The sequence below is a fragment of the Zootoca vivipara genome, chromosome 2 (assembly GCF_963506605.1).
Source record: "Zootoca vivipara chromosome 2, rZooViv1.1, whole genome shotgun sequence".
In the NCBI taxonomy this organism is placed as follows: domain Eukaryota; kingdom Metazoa; phylum Chordata; class Lepidosauria; order Squamata; family Lacertidae; genus Zootoca; species Zootoca vivipara.
Window position 1 is genome coordinate 111,697,555 of NC_083277.1, and position 24,463 is coordinate 111,722,017.

Here is a 24,463-nt window from a genome sequence, read left to right on the forward strand (position 1 = left end):
GTTGGGAACCATCAGGTCCACCAGGCCTTCCCCATTTGGCCCACAACACAGCTGCACCCACCTGCCATCATATAGGACTGTAGAAGGGGATTTGCGAGTCCTCAAAAATCCACCCCCACAAGTGAAAATAAGTCACCTGGTGTCATTTTGATGAGGTGAGGCACCTGACCCTCAGATTGCAAGGTGGCCTTTATCAGAAACGCCTTTATCAGGACTCTCCTTTTACTTCTCCGTTGCAGTGCTTTTGGGAGTGACACACCCACCTCTGTCCTAATCAGCTTGGCATTTGGTGATTTAGGTACACCATCTAAGCCTCAAGTGTGTTTTTCCAACCCTGCTTTCATCCTTCCCTTATATTATGGGCTGGATGCAACTAAACAGTTGCACTAGCAGGAGCCAGTGCAACAAATTCTCAAAACCACGACAGCTTCAAAACCATTTTTGAAAATCCTCATCCTTTAAAGATACTTATCCATTTCTGTCCAAAAGTGTAAGTTTTAGGCAGTGCTAAATCTTCCCCCATGCTTTGGAAAGCAAGGTGAGATGGATCCTCTGTCTCAGACCCAAGGCAAAGGGTGATTTTAATCCGAGCTGAGAGCACCCTCCATCCAAGCCTGCAAGGCAAGTTCCCAGTCCTAAGAAATGTGCTTGTAGGGTCCAGATTCTACCATCCACCTTTAACTGAGAAAGTCCAGGGCTTCTGCCTCCGCCCTCAAGAGGATTGCCAAAGGTAGTTAGCTCACCTGCAGGAGGACCCCGCTATGTGCATCCACATTGGGCCAGGGATTCTTGGCCTTGCCCTGTTCCAGCAGCACATTGGGGACAATCTTGTATAGCTGCGCCACCAGCTTGAAGAGGGGATCTTTGGGAAGGTGCTTGAGCGCAAATTCTCTCTGGCAGGTGTAGCGAGGGTCCGTCTTCCTCAGCACTGCGTGGCCATAGCCAGGAACCACCTGCAACAAGAGACGTTGACAGAATCTTGTGGGTGGTACCCGATAGGGTGTGCAAAGGGGTTAACAGGCAAGGTACTCAGCCCCCTTCATCGTTGCCAGCATCCACACCTTGCACGATGGGTTTTCAGAGTGTGCCACCACTACCCTTGATTTCTCACCTGCCCCCACCATCCTGCCTGCGGGACTCTCCCACCAGCTCGCAATCGTTTTTAACACTGACCTGTTTTAACAAGCCCTAGAGCTGGCTACGTTTTTAATCATTTTTTATTAAAAGTTTTCAACATAAGACACAAAAAGAGCCAAACTAATCTAGGGAGGAGAGATAAGAAAAAAAGGAAGAATGAGAAAAGGAAGAAAATAAAGAAGAAAAGAGAAAGTAAATAAAAGGTCCTCCTTCACTATATCTTAACTTTATTGCATGTACAGAAGAGGAAACCCTTCCCAACTCTCATCTGGGAGCTTCCTCCTCTTCCCCTAGCCCTACAGCAGTTTAAAGCTTGTGGAATGAGATCATGATTGGAAATTGTGTGTGTGTGAAATATATATTTGCACACAGACAGCAAGATAAAATCTAGGCTACCATATCCATTTTCTGTATAGCTTCATCCTGGCAACTGTCTCCTGGCTGGTTTCTAGAAGGAGTGCCCTATTGGCCCATAGCATGGACTGACTTGAAGTCCTTGTTTGTCTTCTTCCATTGTGTTCCCCCCCCCCCAACATATTCTGTTTATTGGCATAGTGATTTTACACATATACCGCGAGCCTTCACAGAGCAGGAAGCAGTTATGTTGCGTACAAGCACACTCATGAGTCTTCATTTTGCCTCTTATAAATCAAGTCTTGCACGTCATTCCTTTTTGATTCTCACTATTTTCACGTTTGCTTCTGCCGTTTTCTCTGCCTCCGCTTTAAACTGTGGTTTCAGCGCTGCTCTCACAGCCTGGGCGCAGATCTGGGAATACTGGATGTAGCTGAGCCTGGCTTGCCTCCAGTAGGACACCATGTCTGCCCAGCGGATGGACCGTGACTGGCTCGCTTGCTCCGCTTCAGTCCGCAAGGTCGGCAACCGCACAACCCCCAAGCCAGGCAGGCCTTAGTGTGACCCGGAAGAAGCTGAATGTCTTCTCCCATTGTTGATAACTCCCAGCACCTGACTTTCCGTTTTTGCTCCCCATTTCTATGCCAAGTGAGACTATGACGGCACAGGGAATCCACTAGCTGGTACATCAATGCCTTTCTTCTGCAGCTAATTCACCTGCTTCACTTCCCAGCAGCTGCTGAAGAAGAACTGGGGGATAATTATGCATCCTTAAAATACATTTAGGCCACTCCTTGTGGTCATGTAATCAATGTGGTGGAGGGGGAAGATATTCCTTTCTAACACAGAACAGGACATGAGTTGCTATTCTAAGAGTCCCCACATTGCATTTATTACAGACTGAATAAAATAGGACGGGGAAAGGCATCAGCGGGAAGTGCAGGAAAAAGAAGAACGAATATTTTAGACAGAATTCCTCTTCCTGAGCTCAGCTTAAAAAGCAAAACCAAAACCAAAACATGGCTGTGCATATATGCTTTTGTGGAGTTTACAGATTGAAATCCCATAAGCCAGTGTGATCTCTCTGTGACCCCACCACCCCATTCTATAACAGACCTCACTGCAACCTAAATCTCTATAGTTTCCTCCCAGCCGCAATCCCTCCCTCTGTTACCCCATTAAGGTTTTGATGCCGCCAACACTCACCCGGCCAGAGTTCAAAGTATTCCAGATGAAATCCCTCAGTTTCGTGTCGGACACATCCTCACCCAGCTCCTTCTGCAAGTTCGTCAACCATACCAGAACTTCCTGCAAGAAGTGAGATTTGCTGATAATATGCAAGAACAGGGAGGGCTCCCTAAATGCTCTCCGCCAAATTCAAGATTTGCTAGCACTGCTCGGCAATGCAGCCCCCTACCTGATTTGCAAGACCGTGGAGTGGGCCAGCCAGACCATTCATGGCTGCAGCAAAAGCCAGGTAAGGGTCGGAGAGGGCACTGCCCACGAGGTGACTGGTATGGGCACTGACATTACCACCCTCGTGGTCACTGCAGGAAACAAAAGGGGAGGGGGGAAATCAGCAGGGAACAAGGAAGCTTAGAGTGCACGGCAAGCAGACTGAAAGGAAGTTTTTTATGCCTTTGGCCAATGGTTAATAAATTAAGATCTTTTCTTCCTGAACAGAAAAGATGACACACATAATATTCCAGAAGTACAATAGCAGTTACAATGAATTCATTTTATGGTAACATTAAACACCCCATGCAATACGGATTACTTGGAAATATTAATACTAAACAGCATTTAGTGTTTTCCTACAGTGGTCCTGAACGCCCCCCCCCCACTTCTGAATAATCCTGGACCACTATTTGTTTTTAGGTGTACGTCTAAAAACGTGAAACATAAAAATGACAGAGAGACAGCCAGACACACACACGATTGGAAATGCAACAGGCCATACAGGCTTATCATAGGCTCAGTATGTGAGAGGAAGTCACTGTCAGGGAACACTCAGGCTTACTGTCACACGTACAGAATGCTAGCAGCCACTCTAAAACAGGCCTATATTCCCATAGAACAGATTGGGCAGGGTGGGAGGAGACCAAGGCACTGAGGCAGAGGAGCTTCAGTGAGCTCATGGCCAAGTGAGATACAAATCTATGGACTCTGGGCTCATAGCTCTTTGCTCTTCAATCACTATGCTAAGCCAGCTCTGTTTGATGCTTTTAAATTATTGTTATTATTAGCAATACTGCTTCCAAAACCTCTCACAGAAATTAACAGGCTTTCGACATTTAAATATATTCACTGTCTTTGGTCAACATATGCAAGCATGAAAGATGTTCATGAAAGCGGCATTCTCAGCCCACTCACAGATAGCTCTGTCAATAGAGCATGAGACTCTTAACATCAGGGTTGTGTGTTTGAGCCCCACACCAGGCAAAAAGATTCCTGCATTGCCGGGTGTTGGACTAGATGACCCACGGGGTCCCTTCCAACTCTACGATTCTACAGCTCCAGCACACCACGGCTGTAAGTAACAACCTCCTGACTTTGACCTATAAAGCCTTAAAGGACCCCAGGGACTGCCTCTCCTCATATGAATGGATGCTGTGATTGTGTGCCTCCTCCACAAGAGGTCCGGAGGGTGGCAACACAAGAGTGGGCCTTTTCTGCAGTGGCTTCTAGTTTGTGGAATGCTCCCCCCAGGAAGGCTTGCCTAGCACCTTCATTATGCTCAAGCACAGAAAGCATATGGGGGAAACTGCACCAATGCTTAGTGTGCTGGCAGTAATGGATGTGCGGGGGAAGGACACAAGTGCTAAACGCACAAAAGCTCAGGCCTCAGTTCTTTCCGTTGCTCCATCAGCTCACAGCTCTTGCAAGCCTCTCTTGTACACAGACAGGCAAGACTTACCTGTGAATGGTGAGGTAGAGGCGCATGAGTTCAATGAACTCGGGGTCATTATAGCCCAGCATGTTGGTGAAGTTGTGCGACCAGTCTAAGGCGGGATCGATGGCGCCGATGCTGCTGCCTTCACGGTACAGATTGCGGTAAATCTTTGCAGCTATACATGGCAGCTTGGCAATCAAGTCCATGGAGTCCTCATAGATAAACTGCAAGGTACGGAAGGGGAGGGGGAGGTAGAAGTCAGGAACCACTCGTAGGGGGCTCCCCCCTCCAATCCCGCCAGAGCAGGAGCATGTGATCTGTTCGCTGGCTACAGCTACAACAGTTAACACGAAGGCTAGAGAGGCTTGTGTACAGACTGCAACAAGGGTCTTTGTATTCTGCCTTCATGCATGCATCTCATGAGATGAACTCTTAGAGCACAAAAGCAGCTGCGGCTGAAACATAAAATAGACTCATCAGAAAGGTGCCACAAGACTCTGCTACTGTTTGTCCTGAATGTATAAACAGACCTAGGAATGCTGAAAAGCACTGCTGCCTATTCTCCCAAGAGCCACATGGGCAGGACTTCCTTCATGAGCTCATAGGCAGGGGACCGGCATCTGAATCACACTCCTGCCACACACTTCTACTCTTTTATAATAACAACTATTATTTCTTATGAGTCACTTTCCACAATGAGTCTCAAAGCAATCTGCTGGCAACTGCAATGTACAAAGCAATTTGTTGGCAATTACCAGTAGAACAATAAACAAATATAAAAGTGGTATTAATACTAGAACACCCTAGAAATAAATCCCTCCGTCCCCCAATATAGAGATGAGTTTCCTCTCCAAAATCATCCAGATAAAATATATAATCAACTGATGGAGGAATTAACACTCAAATGTCTGGGACCGAAATGATGCCAATGGCACCCTGTGAGTATTCCACGGGAAAGGGCCTGTTCTCTTGTCTTACTGCAGTGCATTGGCTGGGCAGGGGATGAGCAGGTAAAGGTTAATGAACAGCAGAACTACTAATAGCCTCCCCGCATCCCAATACTTTACCCTTAACTCCAGGCAGCAATGCCTCATGGCAGATACAGGCCGGCAGAATTGGAACGGGCCAGAGACCAAAGTCTCTTTTGCCTCAGTGCCAAGGGTGTGCACACACATTTTAGGTCAGGCCAGAGGCACATGTCATCTTGTTCAAGGTCTTGTTAAAAAGGCAGCAACTGGGATTCTGCATGGTGAGGACCAAGGTCTCTCTCTCTCTCTCTCTCTCTCTCTCTCTCTCTCTCTCTCTCTCTCTCTCTCTCTCTCTCTCTCTCTGTGTGTGTGTGTGTGTGTGTGTGTGTGTGTCTCACAAACACCTGTCTTCTGTCCTTTACCATGCGCTTGAGGATCAGCACGAAACAAAAGCTGAACTGGGCTGGCGCATTTCCAAGTCACAAGGCCAAAATATGGTAGCATTCAGCAGGGCCTGGTCAGGCTTGACACATTAGGTGTCTCTTCTTTCCGGAGCAACTTCCACCTCGAGGTGCAGAAGCAGGAAGGACCATGCCCACAGCCCCAACCTCCACAATTTTATCAGCACCTGGCATTAGCAAATCAATCCTAGGACAAAGGGTGTTCAGCAATCCTGGCAGCAGCTTTCCAGTCAGTAAGCCCAACTCTCCAATACGAGGACCCGAGACAAACCAATGCAGGGATGGGGAAGCTGCAGCCCTCCAGATGCCGTTGGACTGCAATTCCCATCATCCCTGATCACTGGCCATGCTGGCTGGGGCTGATGGGAATTCAATGGCGTCTGGAAGCCCCAAAGTTCCCCACCACTGGAGTTCTTGGTGCTTGCCATACCATTTTGGGGGATTAAGCTGCAGAGCATGAATCATCACCACCTTCTGACAATGAAAGCTTCAGATACATTTCCCCTAGCCTTTTTAACATTTAGCAAGAATCATCCTGACATTCAAGACCTTATTCTTGCAACACTGAGTGCACAATTTTCAGTTTTCAGCACACGCAAAGAAGGGAGAGGCTCAGACAATGCAAATTTCTTTACCCAGTCCTAACCCTGACTACGTTAAGTGTCTATATTTTGTGCATATAAACAACAAAGCCCATTTTTCTGTAGGCGATTATAATAAACCACCTGCATTTCTGGTATGTAGCTTCAGGACTTCACCTCCAGATGCCATTGATCAGATGCTACAGAAGAAAATACTTACAGCTTGCCCACCCGCCTCCCCCATTATTTGCTTGCCAAGCCCGCAAACGGCTCACACCTCTTCTGCACACGCAAAATGTTGCCCGTCCCCATGCTTACTTCCCAGTACTTGGTCCGGCTGATTCCCTCTGAGTAGGCACGGGCAAAAGTGCTCTCGCTGTTGAGGGCGGTGACAGCGGCACTCAGTTGTGACATGGGGTGAAGGTTGGTGGGGAAGTTGTCCAGCATGGTCACCACATGAGAAGGCAGGGCAGCTCTTTTGGCCCACTCCCGGGACAGCCAGCTCACCTGAACGGAGAAAACACAAGGCTCTGCCTCGGTAAAAATGAAGGGCAGCCTCCCTCTGCCCTTTGCTATCTCCTTCTGCCATGTAGACACCTCAGTGCTTTCCCTGCCTGCTCACAGACACTCACAAATATCCCCAGGCTGCATAATGGCATTCAAGCAAGGGCTGAAGGTATCAGCTGCAGCCTCCCATTCAGAGACTCTACTTCAGCCACTCCTGCCTCGTTACCTGTTCTTGCGAGGGGATCTCTCCTGTCACCAGCAACCAGAACAGCCCTTCGGGCAGGGGCTCTGCACCTCCGGGGGCTTTGGGCAGCAGCTTCTGGCAATCGGGGATGCTGTAGCCGCGGAAACGGATGCCCTGCAGATGTGGCAAAGGCAGATTAAGAGGTATTCCTACATCTCCATGGACAGTAGCGACTACAACCTCAGGCCTCACTTACCTCATCTGGGTCCAGGACTGAGGTCTCGTATATTAGCCCTTTCATGCCTCTCATGCCCCCGTAGATCTAGGGACAAAAGATGCAAGCGGTAAAAAGTTAGGACAGACAAAAGGAAATACTTCTTTGCTAAGTGCATGAACTATGGAATTTGCTGCTGCAAGGTGTGATAACTTGGGTAACTTTTTCTTTCCCTTAAGTAATTTCACATTTCATACAGGAGGTATCAAGGTTGTTTTTAAGGGGAGGGGTCAGGGCTGCCCGGGAGGGGGTCCCAGCAAGCAAAATGGCTGGGGCAGATTCCACAGGGGGGTGTGCACTGGAACAACCGATCTCAGTGGTCACGGGTAGGAGGAGGAGTTACGCTAAGACCAGACCATGTCATTACCGAGGAGGCAGACTTAGTCGTTGTCTGAGGACTATCCCTGCCTCCAGGTCTGGTCCTGACCGGACGGATATTGGAATCAGCAAGGGATACCCACATGACCTGAAGGTGCTGCTGTGCAATGCCAGGTCGATGATGAATAAGACCACCGCCATTCACGACCTGATTGTGGATGGAGGATTTGACCTGGCATGTGTGACAGAGACCTGGTTGGAGGAAGCCGATGGGCCCGTTCTTGGCGCTGCTTGCCCACCAGGTTTCTCTTATGCACAGCAACCCAGGCCATCTGGGCGGGGAGGGGGGGTTGCAGTGATTTTTAGGAAGTCATTAGTTTGCACCAGGCGTCCTATTGGGAAGACCCAGTTCTCTGAGTGCATGTTCTGGAAGTTGGGCAATAGAGGCAGTACAGGATTCCTTTTGGTGTACCGACCTCCCCGCTGCACCAAGGATTCCCTGCCCGAGCTGCTTCAGGTCGTGTCGGATGTGCTCCTGGAGACACCTAGCTTGGTTGTCTTAGGGGATTTTAACATCCATGCCGACACGACCTTACAAGGAGCCGCTCGGGACTTCGTGGAAAGCATGGCCACCATGGGGCTGTCCCTGAATAAGTCTGGCCCAACTCATAGCCGCGGACATGCCTTGGACTTGGTGTTTACCTCTATGGATGTTGGTGATCTGACATTAAGTAAAAGCGAAACAAAAGAAGTGCCATGGTCAGATCACTTTCTGGTGCAACTGGACTTCTCCGCAACCCTTCCCCTCTGCAGGGAGGTGGGACCGATTCGGATGGTCCGCCCCCGCTACTTAATGGATCCAATTGGCTTCCAAAGAGTGGTAGGGGATGTTTTATCCCATGTCGATGGCCTTTCAGCTGATTCCCTGGTGGCCCGCTGGAATGCGGAGTTAACCAGCGCTATTGACTGTCTGGCTCCGAAGCGCCCTCTCAGATTGCATGGAGCCCGGACAGCCCCGTGGTTTTCCCCGGCGCTGAGGGCAATGAAACAGTCGTTGAGACGGCTAGAGCGCCGGTGGCGGAAAACTCATTTTGAATCAGACCGGACACGGGCTAGAGCTCAACTTCGAGCCTACCAAGTGGCAATGGCGACGGCGAAGAGGACCTTCTTCACCGTCTCCATCGCATCCGCAGAAAACAGCAGCAGGAGACTCTTCCAGGTGGTTCGCAATTTAGCGGAACCACCTGCTCCATCCGGGCCCAGTACGGGCCACATGATCTCCTGCAATGATTTTGCAAAGTTTTTTGCAGATAAAGTCGCTCAGATTCGGGAAGAGGTAGACTCCACCGTGGGAGCAGGGCCGGGGCGGGGGAGTGCTAGAGTCCTGTCTAGTCAAGTTTTGTGGGATCAATTTCAATCTGTTACCTCCGAGGATGTGGACAGGCTGCTTAGACGAATGAAACCAACCACCTGTCTCCTTGATCCTTGTCCATCCTGGCTTATAAAAGCTAGCCAGGAAGGGCTGGGCGATGGGCTTCGCGGGTTGGTAAATGCGTCTCTCCATGAGGGAGCCTTCCCAGACCCGCTGAAAGAGGCGGTTATTAAACCGCTTCTTAAAAAACCATCTTTAGATCCGGCCAATATGGCCAACTATCGCCCAGTCTCAAATCTTCCATTCTTGGGCAAGGTGATTGAGCGAGTGGTTGCGGAACAACTCCAGGCACGCCTGGAAGAAGCGGACCATTTGGATCCCTTCCAGTCAGGATTCAGGCCTCATCATGGGACTGAAACTGCCTTGGTCGCACTGGTCGATGATCTCCGGCGGGCTAGGGACAAAGGTAAGAGCTGTTTCCTTGTTCTGCTGGATCTCTCAGCGGCTTTTGACACCATCGACCATAACATCCTTCTGGACCGTCTAGAGGGCTTGGGAGCTGGGGGCACTGTCATGCAGTGGTTCCGCTCCTTCCTCCTGGGCCGTGTTCAGAAAGTGGTGGTGGGGGATGAGTGTTCAGACCCCTGGGCGCTCACTTGTGGGGTGCCTCAGGGTTCTGTCCTCTCCCCCATGCTTTTTAACATCTATATGCAGCCGCTGGGAGAGATCATCAGGGGGTTTGGGCTGGGTGTCCATCAGTATGCTGATGATACCCAGCTCTACCTCTCTTTTAAATCAGAACCAGTGAAGGCGGTGAAGGTCCTGTGTGAGTGCTTGGAGGCGGTTGGAGGATGGATGGCGGCTAACAGATTGAGATTGAATCCTGACAAGACAGAAGTACTGTTTGTGGGGGACAGGAGGCGGGCGGGTGTGGAGGACTCCCTGGTCCTGAATGGGGTAACTGTGCCCCTGAAAGACCAGGTGCGCAGCCTGGGAGTCATTTTAGACTCACAGCTGTCCATGGAGGCACAGGTCAACTCCGTGTCCAGGGCAGCTGTTTATCAGCTCCATCTAGTACGCAGGCTGAGTCCCTACCTGCCCAGTGACTGTCTCTCCAGAGTGGTGCATGCTCTAGTTATCTCTCGCTTGGACTACTGCAATGCGCTCTACGTGGGGCTACCTTTGAAGGTGACCCGGAAACTACAACTAATCCAGAATGCGGCAGCTAGACTGGTGACTGGGAGCGGCCGCCGAGATCACATAACACCGGTCCTAAAAGACCTACATTGGCTCCCAGTACGTTTCCGAGCACAATTCAAAGTGTTGGTGTTGACCTTTAAAGCCCTAAACGGCCTCGGTCCGGTATACCTGAAGGAGCGTCTCCACCCCCATCGTTCTGCCCGGACACTGAGGTCCAGCTCCGAGGGCCTTCTGGCGGTTCCCTCATTACGAGAAGTCAAGTTACAGGGAACCAGGCAGAGGGCCTTCTCGGTAGTGGCACCCACCCTGTGGAATGCCCTCCCACTAGAGGTCAAAGAGAACAATTACCAGACCTTTAGAAGGCATCTCAAGGCAGCCCTGTTTAGGGAAGCTTTTAATGTTTGATGGATTTCTGTATTTTAGAATTTCTGTTTTTTGGAAGCCGCCCAGAGTGGCTGGGGGAACCCGGCCAGATGGGCGGGGTATAAATAATAAATTATTATTATTATTATTATTATTATTATAAATGCTAAATACTATCCCTCTGTCCCCACTGGTGCTTTTCACACTTTCTCCCTTTGGTGGTGGTAATTGAGTTGGAGGGCGCTGATAGGCCACCAGGGAAGGCTTATGGGCTAGTGGTTCACCACCCCTGGTTTAAGATAACCCAAAATTTCAGCACAGCCCAAAGTTTGCAGCCAGAATAAATTGATACATTGCACAAAGTCTGCATAATAGTCTCAGGTGTACCACGTGAGGATTCTGGTGCAGAATTGTTTACAATGCCCTGTTTTGCCAAAACGATAGCTTTATTCCCCACTCCTTGTCACCTCTGTAAGCTCTCGAGAGACCAGGAAGCCCAGTGGCAACTCTCCTATAACCTTGGCTCTGGCTTAAATACTTCTTCCCCTTTTGTCAATGGCCTCAAAAACCAGACTGAAGAACAGAGTCCTTTTCAACAACCGTCAAGGCTCAGCTTTCCAGCTGGCACCCAGAAAACCTTGCTACTGTCCACCAAAGCTGGAGGCGGCACCACTTCGCAAACAATTAACTAAATGAACTTCAGATTCATAAACAAAGCAGGAGATACTCATCACCACTGCTTAGAGACTAGTATAATCAGGAAGCCGATTTGGCACCTAAACACTAGAGAAAGCCTTGGTACCGAATACAATAAACTAGTAATTTGACCTCATTGCTTTAACAGCAGTTGGGCTCCCTTTGGCATTAGCACTTCTCTTAATGAAATGTTACTTTTCTGTCAGCTACCATGCAAGGGGCTAGAAATGAAGCCCTCTAGACTTGCTCACAAGGGCTGCATCATCTAGGCCACAGCTTTCCAAACTGTGTGTCGCAACACGTTAATGTGTTAACTGCAGTGTGTAGGTGTGTCGCACAATAGGTGTCCGTTATCTCTTATAAGACGTTTGTTTAACCTCCAGTTTGCTAGTAAAACTGAATAACTGTCACGAAATGATGCACGTCTAAAAAGTGTGTCACCAACATGCAAAGTTTGAAAAGCTCTGATCCAGGAGATACCACAGCTTTGAGGCAGAGCTGTCAACCCTTGTGTCCAGTGATTGTTTTCTAGAATAGGTGCTGCTACTCACCATTAAGTTGTTACAGTAAGTACCACCCTTTTTTGCAGTGAGTACAGTACGTATATTCACAATTTGGACCACTGCACTAGGAGGCTCCATGCTCACTATGCCTCACTTCAAACTCAGAAGGCTAACACAGGAGCTCAACAACAAATATTCAGTTGCTTCCATAATAAAAAACATGGCTACTTGAGAAATGAAGTAGGCCATTCGTTTATTTAAACCACGTACTATCTACTCAAACTGACAGCAGTTCTTCAAGGTCCCAGGTAGAGGTCATTTCTAGTTCTGCTTCTTGACAGCCTTTAGCTTGAGATGCCAAGAGCTTATTCTGGAGTTGTCACCAGAACATGCACCTTGTCTTTGACCCATATCCCTTTATTCACCAACTGTTCTTCTTCCTTCTCTCCTCCTCCTCCGTTAAAAAGTGCTCTAGTGTCACTAATATCCTCAAACCCTGCTGATGCTTTGCCATGCCCTAAGTCTCATGAGTGGAATTCAACGTAGTGCTAAGTGAGGTATGCGTGCACACAGTGGGGCCCACTCATGCAACTTGACTCTCCCCCTTCCCTGTGCACCCCCTAAAGCTGTACTGAGGGGTTCCCCTAACCATCCAGAGCAGATTTAGAGGGCAGAGAAAGAAGATGGGGTTGAAATCCTGTTGCACAAGCGGACCTCTGCTCTGTGCACACAGCAACGTAGTTGAATCCTACCCCATGTTATTGACTTAACTAAAGAAGTCACATGACATAATCTGTGAAACTTTTCAGGCCATGCTTCACCACCACTCTCCACGTTAGGACTGGGCAATATATTGATATATCATCCAACACTGGTTTGAAGTCCATATCGTGATCAGTTTCATAATTTCTGACCTGGCAATATATCGTGAATCATGGTGTGTGTACACACACTATGCAAAAATCATGATGCGGGGAAAACCGTGAAGCCAGCCAATGCCTCTACATAGCTCCATCCTTATATCACAATGTTTAGTTGGTGATATATTGTGATGCTGAAAACCAGATATTGCCCAGCCCCTACTCCAGTCATTTTACCAGGGGACAAAATGCCTAAAAGTAGCACAGGGGCTTCTTTGCAACTCACTCCTTTAGACTGGTAGCAGCCTGCTGGTAGAGATAGAATTTCCCGCAGGATACAATGACTCGGGTATTCTACTACAATGATGACACCAGAAGAACTTACCATATCCACAGTGATCTGACCAATGACTGTGCTGCCATATTGTTGCCTGAAGCTTTTAAGTCTCGATTGCTCCTTAGGTATCATGTTTGCAAGAACATCTTTCAGGTTCTGGAAACAAAAAAAAGTGCAGCCAGATCTTACACACAAAGTTAAGAAAATGCCAGTAACCTAGTAATGCAAGAGACATGGGGTAGAATAAAGAGTGGGTGAGAATTAACAAATCCAGCACGGATTGCATTCTCTCAAGTACAAATGACAAAGTGAGTCACTAGCCAGGCAGTATGCTTTATGGACATTTTCCTGGGGCAAACACTAGAACATAGGGAAAGTCCTGCTGGATCAGGTCAAAGGTCCAAGTAGACCAGAATCCTGTTCTCACAATGGAATGGCCAAGATACCAATGGGAAATTTGTAAGCGGGACCTGGGCACAGCAGCACACTCCTCACCTGAGGTTCCCAGCAGTCCAGGGTGTAGCCGGGGGCCAGAGCACCCAAACCCATATCCCCCGATCAACCCACAAGCAATGAAAAAGAACTGCTTACCGTAGAAGCACTGGCATGTCTAGCAGCAAAAATGATACACGATGAGTTCTGCAAGGGAGAAAGAGATGGCAACTGAAAACACTTTCTTTACAAGTGGGCAGACCACCAATAACCTCACATGCATCCCATGGCCTTTCACTCTCATTTAACACCTGACTTGCAAATACACCTCAGTCCCTGGATTATAGAGACTCTCTTGACAACATAGGCGCTAACTCTAAGGGGCCCAGGTCCCTTCAGGTCCCCCAATAAAATATATGAGAACAATCAGGAGGTGAAGGAGGCTGAGAGTGGAGTGGCTTCAGTGGCTGATACGGTAGCTCCTCCTCCTGCTGCTGCCATGGACGGGAAGGATGGCAGCAGCAGGAGGAGGAGGATGCTGAGTGCCAGAGAGGAGGAGCCGTCAGTCATTGAAGCCATGCTGCCACCACGTTCGGCTCCACCCCCTGGTTCCTCCTGGAGTCCCTGCATCACCCATGTCATGTGTATGTCATCGGCTCCCCTCCAATCTTCTGCTCAACTTGGCGCCTCTGCTTGACAATGTCACACAAGTGAAGTCTGCCGTCATAGATCAGTATTTTCACTACAGCACTAGGGAAGAACATTTTGAAATACTCGGGAGTTTCCTTATAGCTCCTACCGCCAATACAGAAGTGCATTCTTTGCAGAGAATCAAACAAATGTGTTTTAGATTTTGTTTTTGTTAGGTTCAGGAACCAAGTTTTTTATACTTCTGCTGAATGATTATGCTCAAACCAAGGCAGGGGTCTTATGGTGAAGCAATATTGAAATTTCAACACTAGGCGCTACTTTCTTTGTTGTTTTAATTGTATTCTCCCCGCCCCCTTCCCTCCCACACACAATATGTCCCCATTCCTACAGCTTCCACTTTGTGCAATTTCTACTGTTTTTTTGTATCCTGCAACCATAGGACGCCTGGCATCAGCAGCCTAAGAGTTTTGGTCAGGACTCCACTCAGCATGTGCTCATCATGAGTCATGTACACCAGGGAGGGTAAGCAAAAGTGTGCTACAGTTTCACAGTCCGGCAATCTTGCTGGTTTAGCAGCATTGGATACCTGCATCTTGCTGAGTTTCCAACCTGTTAATATGCGCTAACATTAGAATTACAGAGCCAAAGGGTTGAGACAGACAGTGTTAGACACAAGCATTGTCTGCATTTAACAGACCACCACGTGGGTTATAATAATATTGCCCAAAAGGACTACCGGTAACACTGATAGATTCTTCACTAATTTCATCATTCAACAGCAGAACTTCGACTAAAAAAGTTAAATATTAACCCTTGGAAATGTTCACCAACACCCTTACCCCAAAATTGCTCACAGGTCACATGCCATATCCAAAGTTGTGTTCTGTGGAACTATGCAGGCACAGAAACAAAATTACGCATACAAAAGAGATGGGTGCAAGTTGGTTGAGTCTGTATCTGTTATACAGGCAACCAAATTCAGCTTCCCATCGCTTGCATAATTTTGGTCATTATAGTACCGTATTCAGATTTTTTGGCACAGCCCCAATCATAATCTTTCAAATTTTAAGATTAAGCTTCCCTTGCAAACAGCCCCAGTTACAAGCAGTACTGCAGAAGGTTGCATATATGAGCAACATAAACAAGGACACCCCCCCAAACCATATAGCCCACGTTTTTTGGCCCAACACACTTAAACTTCATAGGCACTTGGATACATCCCAGGTATGCATCACCCAAGGGGAGCACCTTCCAATCTCAGCTTCTCAAAAGCTACCAAACAAAAAGAAGGGTTGATAATTGAAGACAAGGAAACTGCATGCTGGGGGGATGGGGGTGGGGGGTAGGAATTCAAGAACCAGTTCCCTGCACAATGAGTACCATACTGCGCCTTCCCACGGGTTGAGATCATCTGAGAAAGCATTGCTCTGCAAACCTTTTCCTTTGGAAAGCATGAAGAGCATGCAGAGTAAGATCTTTTCTCAAAGCAGGTCTGTTTCTGTTGTGGCAACCACCCCGTGGAACTCCCTCCCTTGAGTTGATGTTCTTTACGCCAGCATGCAATGCCTGCTTTTGAAAACATTCTCCAAGGTGCTTGAGGAACATGTTTGCTTTTCTGTTGTATTGCTGTTGCATTGCTTTTGTCATGTTCACAGTAACTTTAGGTCTCTCTCTTTTAAAGTGCTTTAGAATATTTTGTATGTAATATTTTGTATGTAACTTGAAAAGTTACATATTTTGTATGTAACTTGAAAAGAAGTCCCAAATATCAAAACTTTTGCTTGCCGTGTACATCTAATCTTAGGAGAAAAGCTTTAGATGAGCAAAGCCAGTCACAAGCAATAACAGAAGATGCAGAGAAACAGACAATGGTATAGGAAGCAATGGCTGCAAGTAGCACTCAGCAGCGGAGCAGCCAGAGAAACTAATTGCAAGGTAAGCATATGATATAGCTAACAGCTGGCTTAACACATCTCAAGTGACAGAACACACACAGGAGCTGTCTCAGTACAGTTTGCCTTTGCAAGAAGGCATGCTTTGCTTTCTTGCACTCAAATGCGCTCAGCTTCCCCCCAGGTGGCCTGTAAAACTTGGGATAAAGTGTTCCAATACACAGAACACCAACCTACCTGATGGGGCACCTAAGGGCAAGGTGCATGCTACTATGGACAAAGCCTGGGAAGCAAATTTCCACATGTGCATTGACAGGCCCACTTTAAAGGGCTGGGGCTAGGTTTACTGCAAGCCAAAAGCTTGAATTTGGCACAAAAAAACCACAAAACCCTCTTTAGAGGGTGGGGAGTAGAATTAGGTAAATTATGCAAACACCCATTCGACCTAATGCAGGGAAAGCTATGATGCTGGACTACAACTCCCATCAGCCCCAGACAGCATGACCAATGGTCAAGGATGATGAAAGTTGTACTCCCAACAACATCTGGAGTGAACCTGCTCAATGGATCAGATCTGACGCTCTAGGTTGGGGTCTCTTGTCTTCATTGCAAACCAGTCCCCGTAGCAGAGAGGAAGGAGGGGTGGGGTTCATGGAATATGGCAGACAGGAAGCAGAAGCAAGAGAGCTGGGCAAAGGAGGAGACCTTGGGCTTCCTCCCCCCACTTCTCACAGAAGCCTTATGCTAAAAACAAACCTAATCCCGCCATCCTCATACGATTACAGCCAGACAGGAAGCTTTCTACTGTATAGTAAAACAAACAGTCCAGACCACTGATGGTTCTTTTGTCCCTCTGTCATAAAGTATTTGGAATAAGCAAATTTGAGAGGCAGCCAAAAGCCAAGGGATAGGTCCTATGAGAGACACTGACAGGACACAAGCCAAAGGGATTTCTGAGCGCGCTTTCTATACTTGGGCAACCTATGCCTCAGCTGAGCACATTCTGCTGACAGCGAAAGTGCTTTCAGAGAGACATCAGCAAGACTCTGAGACTACATCAAGATGGAGGTTTCTTAAAACCAATTATCTTATCAATCAGGTCCGGTGGCATCAGTTCAATGCACATACGCATGGAACCAGAGCCGCAGCAATACTGAAAGTACATTTAATAACTGGCAGCACTGCCAATTTGATAGAAAGCCTTTGGCCTAGAGAATATTGCATTAAGTGCTTTTTGTGTGTATGTGTATTTCTGGATTTGCTTTTGGGGCAACACAGAAAACCAAAAGTCCACACACACATCCTACATCTATAAAACTGATGGCACCTCCTGACTTCTGAGAGAGGTCAGGACTCTATGGCACTATGGCATAGGACTCTATGGGAAAGGACTATAGCTCAACGGCAGAGCACATGTTCTGCAAACAGAAGGTCTCAGTTTCAATCCCTGCTATTTCCCAAAACCCTGGAGAGCCATTGACAGTCAGTGTGGACAATACTGAACTAGACATATCAATGGTGTGACTCCATATAAGGAAGCTTCATATGTTCAGAGCCCGCTACTGAGTAGGAAAAATAAAGCAATATAGTCTAGGAGTTTAGACAAGTTGCAAGCTGCCAGTTTCCAATGAATGGTCCCCTGGGCACTACTGACAAGACTTTCCCAACCCCCAGCTGACTTGCTCTTCACTTGTGAAAGTGTCCTCTGAGCATCCTTTGAACTCCTTTTTTGGCTCCCGGCTTACCTCTTCTATGCTTTTAATACCTTCTGAGCAGCGCATACCTGCCTGCCTCTCTTCCAGGACAGGCCATGGAGCAACCGAGTTCCCTGGCTCAACATGTGCTCCTCTGCGACTGATGACAGGTACTCCACCGCAGAGGCTGCTGCTGGCCAGGCCCATTGAACACAGTCCTGGCACATAAAGCCTCGTGGAACAGAAGGAGTGCTATCACAGCTCCACCAAGCAGTGTCACCACAGTTCTTCCAAAGTCACTCTACACATAATCCAGGATAAACAAAGGCAGCAGCTTCCGGCAACACTATGTTCCTTTGGAGCGACATTCAGGATCCAGGCTACTGCCAAAAATCAGTACACTGAAAGCTTTAACTTGCAACAGCTCAACCCTCCACAGCAAATCAGCAAAAGCTTGGTCACTATTGAAAGTAAACAGCAGGATGCTTTGGGGCGAATGGTGTGGTTCCCAGAGCCGTATCTAAGCAACAAACATCCCTTCTCCACTCTGGACCTAGAGAACTATCTTGGGACAACTCTTGATTAGGAGGCGGCTGAGAAGGAGGGGGGAAAACATTCACTGAAGACAAACTGAAGATGGTAATTTCCTGCAACATTTACAGGGAGGAGGCTGAACCCTGATATTTCAGGGATTAAGAGGACTGCATACAGTCACAGTTGTTCCTCAACAAGAGAGAAATTCATGTCCTGTGAAGAATGCAAGAGTAATGGGAGTTCGCAATGGGAATCTTATAAACCTGTACAGTGGACCCTCTGGATATGAATTAAATTTGTTCTGGGGGCATTAATATATCAATATGCAATGAATGAAATTTATAGAGCAAAAAATTAAGAATAAATGTGTATAAGATAATATAGTAAAAAATAATATTGATATACACAGTGAAAAGAAGGAAAGAAATAAAGGAAGCCACACATAGGTGGAGGGAAGTCAAGATTTATGTTTGCATGTTTCGTTTGTTTGTTTTAAAGTTGAGAGGTGTATGTATGTATGTATAATAAGTTTGCTTTGTGTTTTGTTTTGTGCTTGTAAGTATTGTATTTATCAATAAAAGTTACAAAAATAAAATAATTCGTTCTGGGGGTCGTCCGCAACCTGAAAAGTTCATAGGCAGAGGTGCTGCTTCTGCGCATGTGTGCACGGCGAAACCCGGAAGTATATACTTCTGGTTTTGCTGCGTTCATAACCCGAAAGTTACGTATCCAGAGCAGTATGTAACTAGAGGGTCCACTGTATTTTGCTATACAACTCATATACAGTGGTACCTCTACTTACGAATAACTCTACTTACGAATGGAGCTCCGCCCGCCATCTTGGATGCGGTTTAGATAGGATTTTTTCTACTTACGAATTTTTAGATAGGGTTGCTTCTACTTACAATTTTTTTCTCCCAATGCATTCCTATGGGATTCGACTTACAAATGTGTGTTCGGAACGCATTAAATTCGTAAGTAGAGGTACCACTGTACTTGGATTCTCTAGATTGTTGTCTATAATGTTTCAAATTGCTTTGTGAAGTTTTTAACTTGAGCTACACCCGCTCCCCTTAACAGGAGCAGGCTTGCAAATAACCACTAACTTGGTTATTTGTAAAAGCTGTGTCTCATATTTTGAAACCAGTGTGGTTAACGTAGTGTAATGCACATCTGTATGAGTCTAAAACTATAGGCATTTGGGATTTAAAAAACCAAACCCACCAGGTATTTAAATACCAATAGCTGACAACATGGCACATAATAATTGCCACTGCTTTTCTGCCACAACATATACAGTGTCTCCAATGACTAAGATTCGGATTTTGCAACAAGTTGTTTCTAAGAGAACTATACAGATCCATTGCACAATAAGCTCTTCAGAGAACGGCAGAACTGCCCATTACAAAATTTGATAGGTGTAAATATTTTATAGTACATGCCTGCAGTAGATCAGGGATCACTGTCCCTCCAGATGTTGCTTTGACCACTGGCCATGCTAGATGGGGCTGATAAGAGCTGGAATCCAACATCTGCAGGCAGGGTTTGAAATTAGCAGGGCGCCGGGCACATTTTGTGCCTAAAGATTCTCCGTTTGCGAGCACCTCAAAAAGTCTGGGTGCCATTTTTTGCACCTGGCTGACACTCAAGGATTACTGAAATGTATGTGCTTTGAATACTTGAAGTATATGTTAAGGGGTTTAAAAATAAAGAGTAGAGCGTTTTGAAAACAAGTATGGTACACTGGTACCCCTACTTACGAATAACTCTACTTACGAATGTTTCTACTTACGAATGGAGCTCCGCCCGCCATCTTGGATGCGGTTTAGATAGGATTTTTTCTACTTACGAATTTTTAGATAGGGTTGCTTTGACTTACGAATTTTTTCTCCCAATGCATTCCTAAGGGATTCGACTTACAATTTTTTTCGACTTACAATTTTTTTCGACTTACAAATGTGCGTTCGGAATGCATTAAATTCATAGTACCACTGTACCAGTATGTTTATTGTATTGTCAACACCGAATTAAACATGTATTAATAATTTCTGCTAAAAATGTGATATTAACAATGTGTCACTTATGTGAATTACATATTAATTCATGCTTATAAAAGTAAGAAATTAAAAGTGTTGGTGACTTTTCCCAGGTGGCGACTATACATTCTGTTTTGCCACCCACAACCCAGGTCCCCAAAGCCATTCGGCTCCTAGCTTTTCTATCCCAGCTTCTAACACTGTTTGCAGGACCACAGCTAGATCATGGTTCTATCGAAATCATGAGTGCACTTGCCTGTCAGTCACCAGTTAACAAAATACAGAATACAAAACTATTACTAATAAATGTGACATGATCCTGCCAGACTTTATAGTGAGTCAAGAAGCCTGCCATATTTGTAACCTCTCTCCCAAAATTAATAATAATTTATCATTTGTACCACACCCATCTGATTGGATTGTCCCAGCCACTAACTTAGAGTTATAGTCTGTGTTGAGTTGCCGCAGGGGATGCTAGACATTGCTGTACACACTCAGTCAGAAATGCTCTAGTAAACACTGCTGAATTCTGAGGATAAGCAATCCGAGAATAAGGAATGAGTTTCTTTCACAAGGTATTGTTTGACTAGGAAAGAAACATCTAGTCAAAATGCTAATGGAGAGCTGGAAAAGTACTCAAGTCTCTGGAAAACTTATAAATCCATGAGAACTCTGGTATTTACAGATTTGAAAGGGGTGATGGTGAAAGAGCAGACACTCCCGCTATCAGCAGAGTAAGACATTTCTGGGGTTCAGGAAAACCACGCAATATAGTGATGTGCCCATGTTAGTATCCACCTGACAGCATTACACAGTCAAGTCTGATATCACTACGTGGAAGGACTGCGTATATTACAAGAAGTCCACCAAAAGGAGAACTGTTTGTACCACAAGATGTCATCTTAACTGCATTATGATATTTCTTTGCTAGCTCTCCGCCTCTTCTGTGGCTCTATTTTCCTTTGTCCAACTTGGGGCTGCAGTCTTTGGGCTAGGGATTAATTTTCGTGAATCATCTGAAAGCCATTGTGCAAGCCAACTGTATTATGTGAGTAAGGTACTACAGTTGCCATCTGATTATTATTATTTTAATAAGACTGGTCTTTGTTTTTGTTTTCCCCCGTTGTGTGGTTTCCAGCTCTTCCAGTGCATGTTCACTCTCTCTTTTAGTATACCAGCAGGAGCTGACATTGCTGAATTCACGGATAAAGTATGCAAAAAACAACAGCAACCCTCAAAAACCCTATCTTATTTTGCTCTCCCCCATTTATCCCCCTTTTCCTTGACTGAAGAACCCTAAATTTAAGTTGAAAGAGAAGGCATAAAGCTGACTCAGGTCTGCTGGGGAAGAGCATTCTTCCTTCAAAGCATGGGAAAGCTTCATTGCCCCCAACAGCCAGTATATCAGACTTTCAGTAGAACAAAGTACCGTACCCAGGAATATACAGTACTCAGAATGTTGCATTTTGATTGATGCAGAAGTCCAAGATCCCATTCCCCACCCCCTACACAGTCATGAAACTCCTCCACAGGCAAGTTCCTTTCTCAATGTGATATAGCTCTCAAAAATGAAAACAAATACTATGCATAATGAAAACCACCACAGACTCAAGAATTGGTAGGGAAGGTGGCAGATAAGAGACTCCAATTTCTGGGAGTCTTCCAAGTGGTTAAATGCTCAATGTGTTTATAGTGCAGGATATGATTTATTTATAGTGCTGGATATTACTATTTAATTTATGGATTGATTACTGTGGAAGTGTGTTGAGCTTCTGAAGTTTGACACCAGTGAATCTCTGCTTAAGTGGTAGCAGAAGATAAATGATCTGCCTTCTTCTCGGCAGCCACCTGTGCCTTCTTTTTTGTTGTTGTTTAGTCGTTTAGTCGTGTCCGACTCTTCGTGACCCCATGGACCAGAGCACGCCAGGCACTCCTGTCTTGCACTGCCTCCCGCAGTTTGGTCAAACTCATGTGCCTTCTTAAGGATGACCATAAACAATATAAAAGAGAACTAAGAAACCAGTGTTATTCACAGTGTCTTGGTAAGTCAATTTAAGAACAAATGGCCATTACAGCTTCCAGAGCAGGAAATTATGCCTAGGGAAATCTAGAGTATTCTTAAAAGCAAGACTGCAGCCATTTTTATTTATTTTTTGTTCTACAAATGAAAGAAAACAAGAAAGCCTCAAGCAAGATTGCATTGTATTAAAAATAAATAAATAGACCTATTCTTTCCTAAATATCTAAAGCTTTAGAAATAAGAATCATGAAAGCTCTGACTCAGAAGAAGGGAAGTACGTAAACAGAAAGCAAAGGAAGAGCCTTAGGTCCTAAATAATCTCTGCCTTCATAAGAGAACGATATGTTTTCAGAAAATTGAAATCTTTCTTATTCCAATTTTGAATGCCTTCACTACCTCTTTACAAGTACTGTGGAATATTTACTGCAGTTGTGAGAGAATTTTGCAAAGTCATGGACAAAACCTGCTCAACTGCAGTCGCTTACCAGATGTAATATATGAAACAGGGGTTTATTTTACTTTTTAAAGCATCCTAAGAAAAGAATGAGCAAGAGGGTAGAGAAGCAAATATAATGAGCCCTATGTGCTTTCACAGGCTGTCTTCTAGAGCTTCAGGAAACAGGTCACTGGAAGCATATGGAGTTGCTGGTCAGAGGATTTACTAATGAACTACTCACGTAGAATCATAGAATTATGGAGTTGGAAGGGACCAAGAGGGTCATCTAGTCCAACCCTATGCAATGCAGGAATCATTTGCCCAACATGGGGCTTAAATCCACAACCCAGAGATTAAGATTCTCATGCTCTACCGACTGAGCTACCCCAGTTAGGTGGAAGACACTAGGGTTTAATAAGGTTACTACTGGCAAGTGGTTATGCTTTACTACTGCCAGGAGAGCAGCCTTTTTTCTTGGGACATATTTTTACACCAAGGAAACAGAAACCTTGCACTCAACTGTGTTATTACATAATAATGACAATACTGAACCTAACCATTTCAGGATTATTAATGGACAAGGAAGACATAAATATTATAAATGAAATAACCTGTTTTATTATAATGGTCTAGTTCAGCTTTCCCCTACCTAGTTCCCTCCAGATGCTTTGGACTACAACTCCCATAATCTCTTGGCCATCTGCCACGTTGGCTGGAGTTGATCAGAATTTGTACTCCAAAACATCTATAGGGTACTTGTTGAGGAAGGCTGGTGTAATTTGATTTAAATGTTTGTTATACCTTTAGAGAGACCATCAGTTGCCATTGACTGGTATGCTAAAGCAATAAAAGGAAGAACGCTTAAAAGAACAGAATGGGAATGCAGTAGAAACGGCAAGATAGAACTAGAACTCATCCTAGACAAAAAAAAAAAAAAACACGGTCCCCCCCCCCCCCCAAATAGATCCTGGAAACTGTCCTTTTCCTGTGTCTTGTTTTAGGCTGAGCTTTCTAAAGTTTTGAAAACAGTCCCCATGAAGCAAGGAGAATGAGGGAGCTTTGGCATACATGTTATTTAAAACCAAGAAACCAAATTACATATAGATTCCACAACCTATGGACATACCACAGCTGCATGGCCTAAAGTGTGTTATGTGCTTTTGCTGTTATATAAAAGCAATTTCCCTCCTATAACTGAGAAGGAAAGGTTCCCCAGGCACTGGTTTGGCTCCTCAAAAGCATTTTAGCAGTGGTATGTTGAGTGGAGTGGACATGCACATACATCTGCATGCACAGACAGAAGACAGCCGCTAAGGCAGAAGGGTCTTTGGAAGGTCTGTTCTTTGTTCTGGAAGGGGAGGAGTTCTCACAGCTTAGATGCATCCCTACTAGGAAGGTAATGGAAAAGTTCAGAAGCTAAGCTAGCACACCCCACCCTTGCAACAGGAATACAGACAGCAGGTCAGAAGACCTCACCTAGGATAATGCTGTCTTTCTGCAGAGGGCAGTTTATATCTGCCAGCAGGAGTCCGAGCCAATTAAGGGATTCCTATATACCGTAAATCTGTTCAGGCACAGACTAGTGAACAAGCTGTGACCCAGAGAGAGCCGCATCCAACCTCTGCAATCACGTTTTCTGTGCTTTCTTCTCTAAGCTAGGGAGGACAGCTATACTGCTGGCCTGGATTTAGCTTGTTCTCTTGTGTGGATACTTAAGCTACATATAAAGAATATCCTAATAATGTTCCCGATTTCAGACT

At 45.9% G+C, this 24,463-nt stretch overlaps 2 protein-coding genes across 2 annotated transcripts in view; both read right to left on the reverse strand.

Annotated features, from left to right (window-relative positions):
* CS (citrate synthase) overlaps nucleotides 1-24,463 on the reverse strand; it is a 33,415-nt gene that overhangs the window by 3,124 nt on the left and 5,828 nt on the right. The window contains exons 2-10 of the mRNA XM_035103767.2: nucleotides 13,600-13,647; nucleotides 13,057-13,164; nucleotides 7,342-7,407; nucleotides 7,128-7,259; nucleotides 6,713-6,901; nucleotides 4,409-4,608; nucleotides 2,909-3,038; nucleotides 2,698-2,799; nucleotides 744-953 (exon numbers count right to left, since the gene is read on the reverse strand). Coding sequence (XP_034959658.1) covers nucleotides 744-953; nucleotides 2,698-2,799; nucleotides 2,909-3,038; nucleotides 4,409-4,608; nucleotides 6,713-6,901; nucleotides 7,128-7,259; nucleotides 7,342-7,407; nucleotides 13,057-13,164; nucleotides 13,600-13,647 — 1,185 coding nt within the window. The remainder of the gene's footprint in view (nucleotides 1-743; nucleotides 954-2,697; nucleotides 2,800-2,908; nucleotides 3,039-4,408; nucleotides 4,609-6,712; nucleotides 6,902-7,127; nucleotides 7,260-7,341; nucleotides 7,408-13,056; nucleotides 13,165-13,599; nucleotides 13,648-24,463) is intronic.
* LOC118079533 (ATP synthase subunit epsilon, mitochondrial-like) lies at nucleotides 1,668-2,677 on the reverse strand. Its single transcript, XM_035103768.2, has one exon. The coding sequence runs from the start codon at nucleotides 1,954-1,956 to the stop codon at nucleotides 1,801-1,803; it is 156 nt and encodes a 51-aa protein (XP_034959659.2). The 5' UTR covers nucleotides 1,957-2,677; the 3' UTR covers nucleotides 1,668-1,800.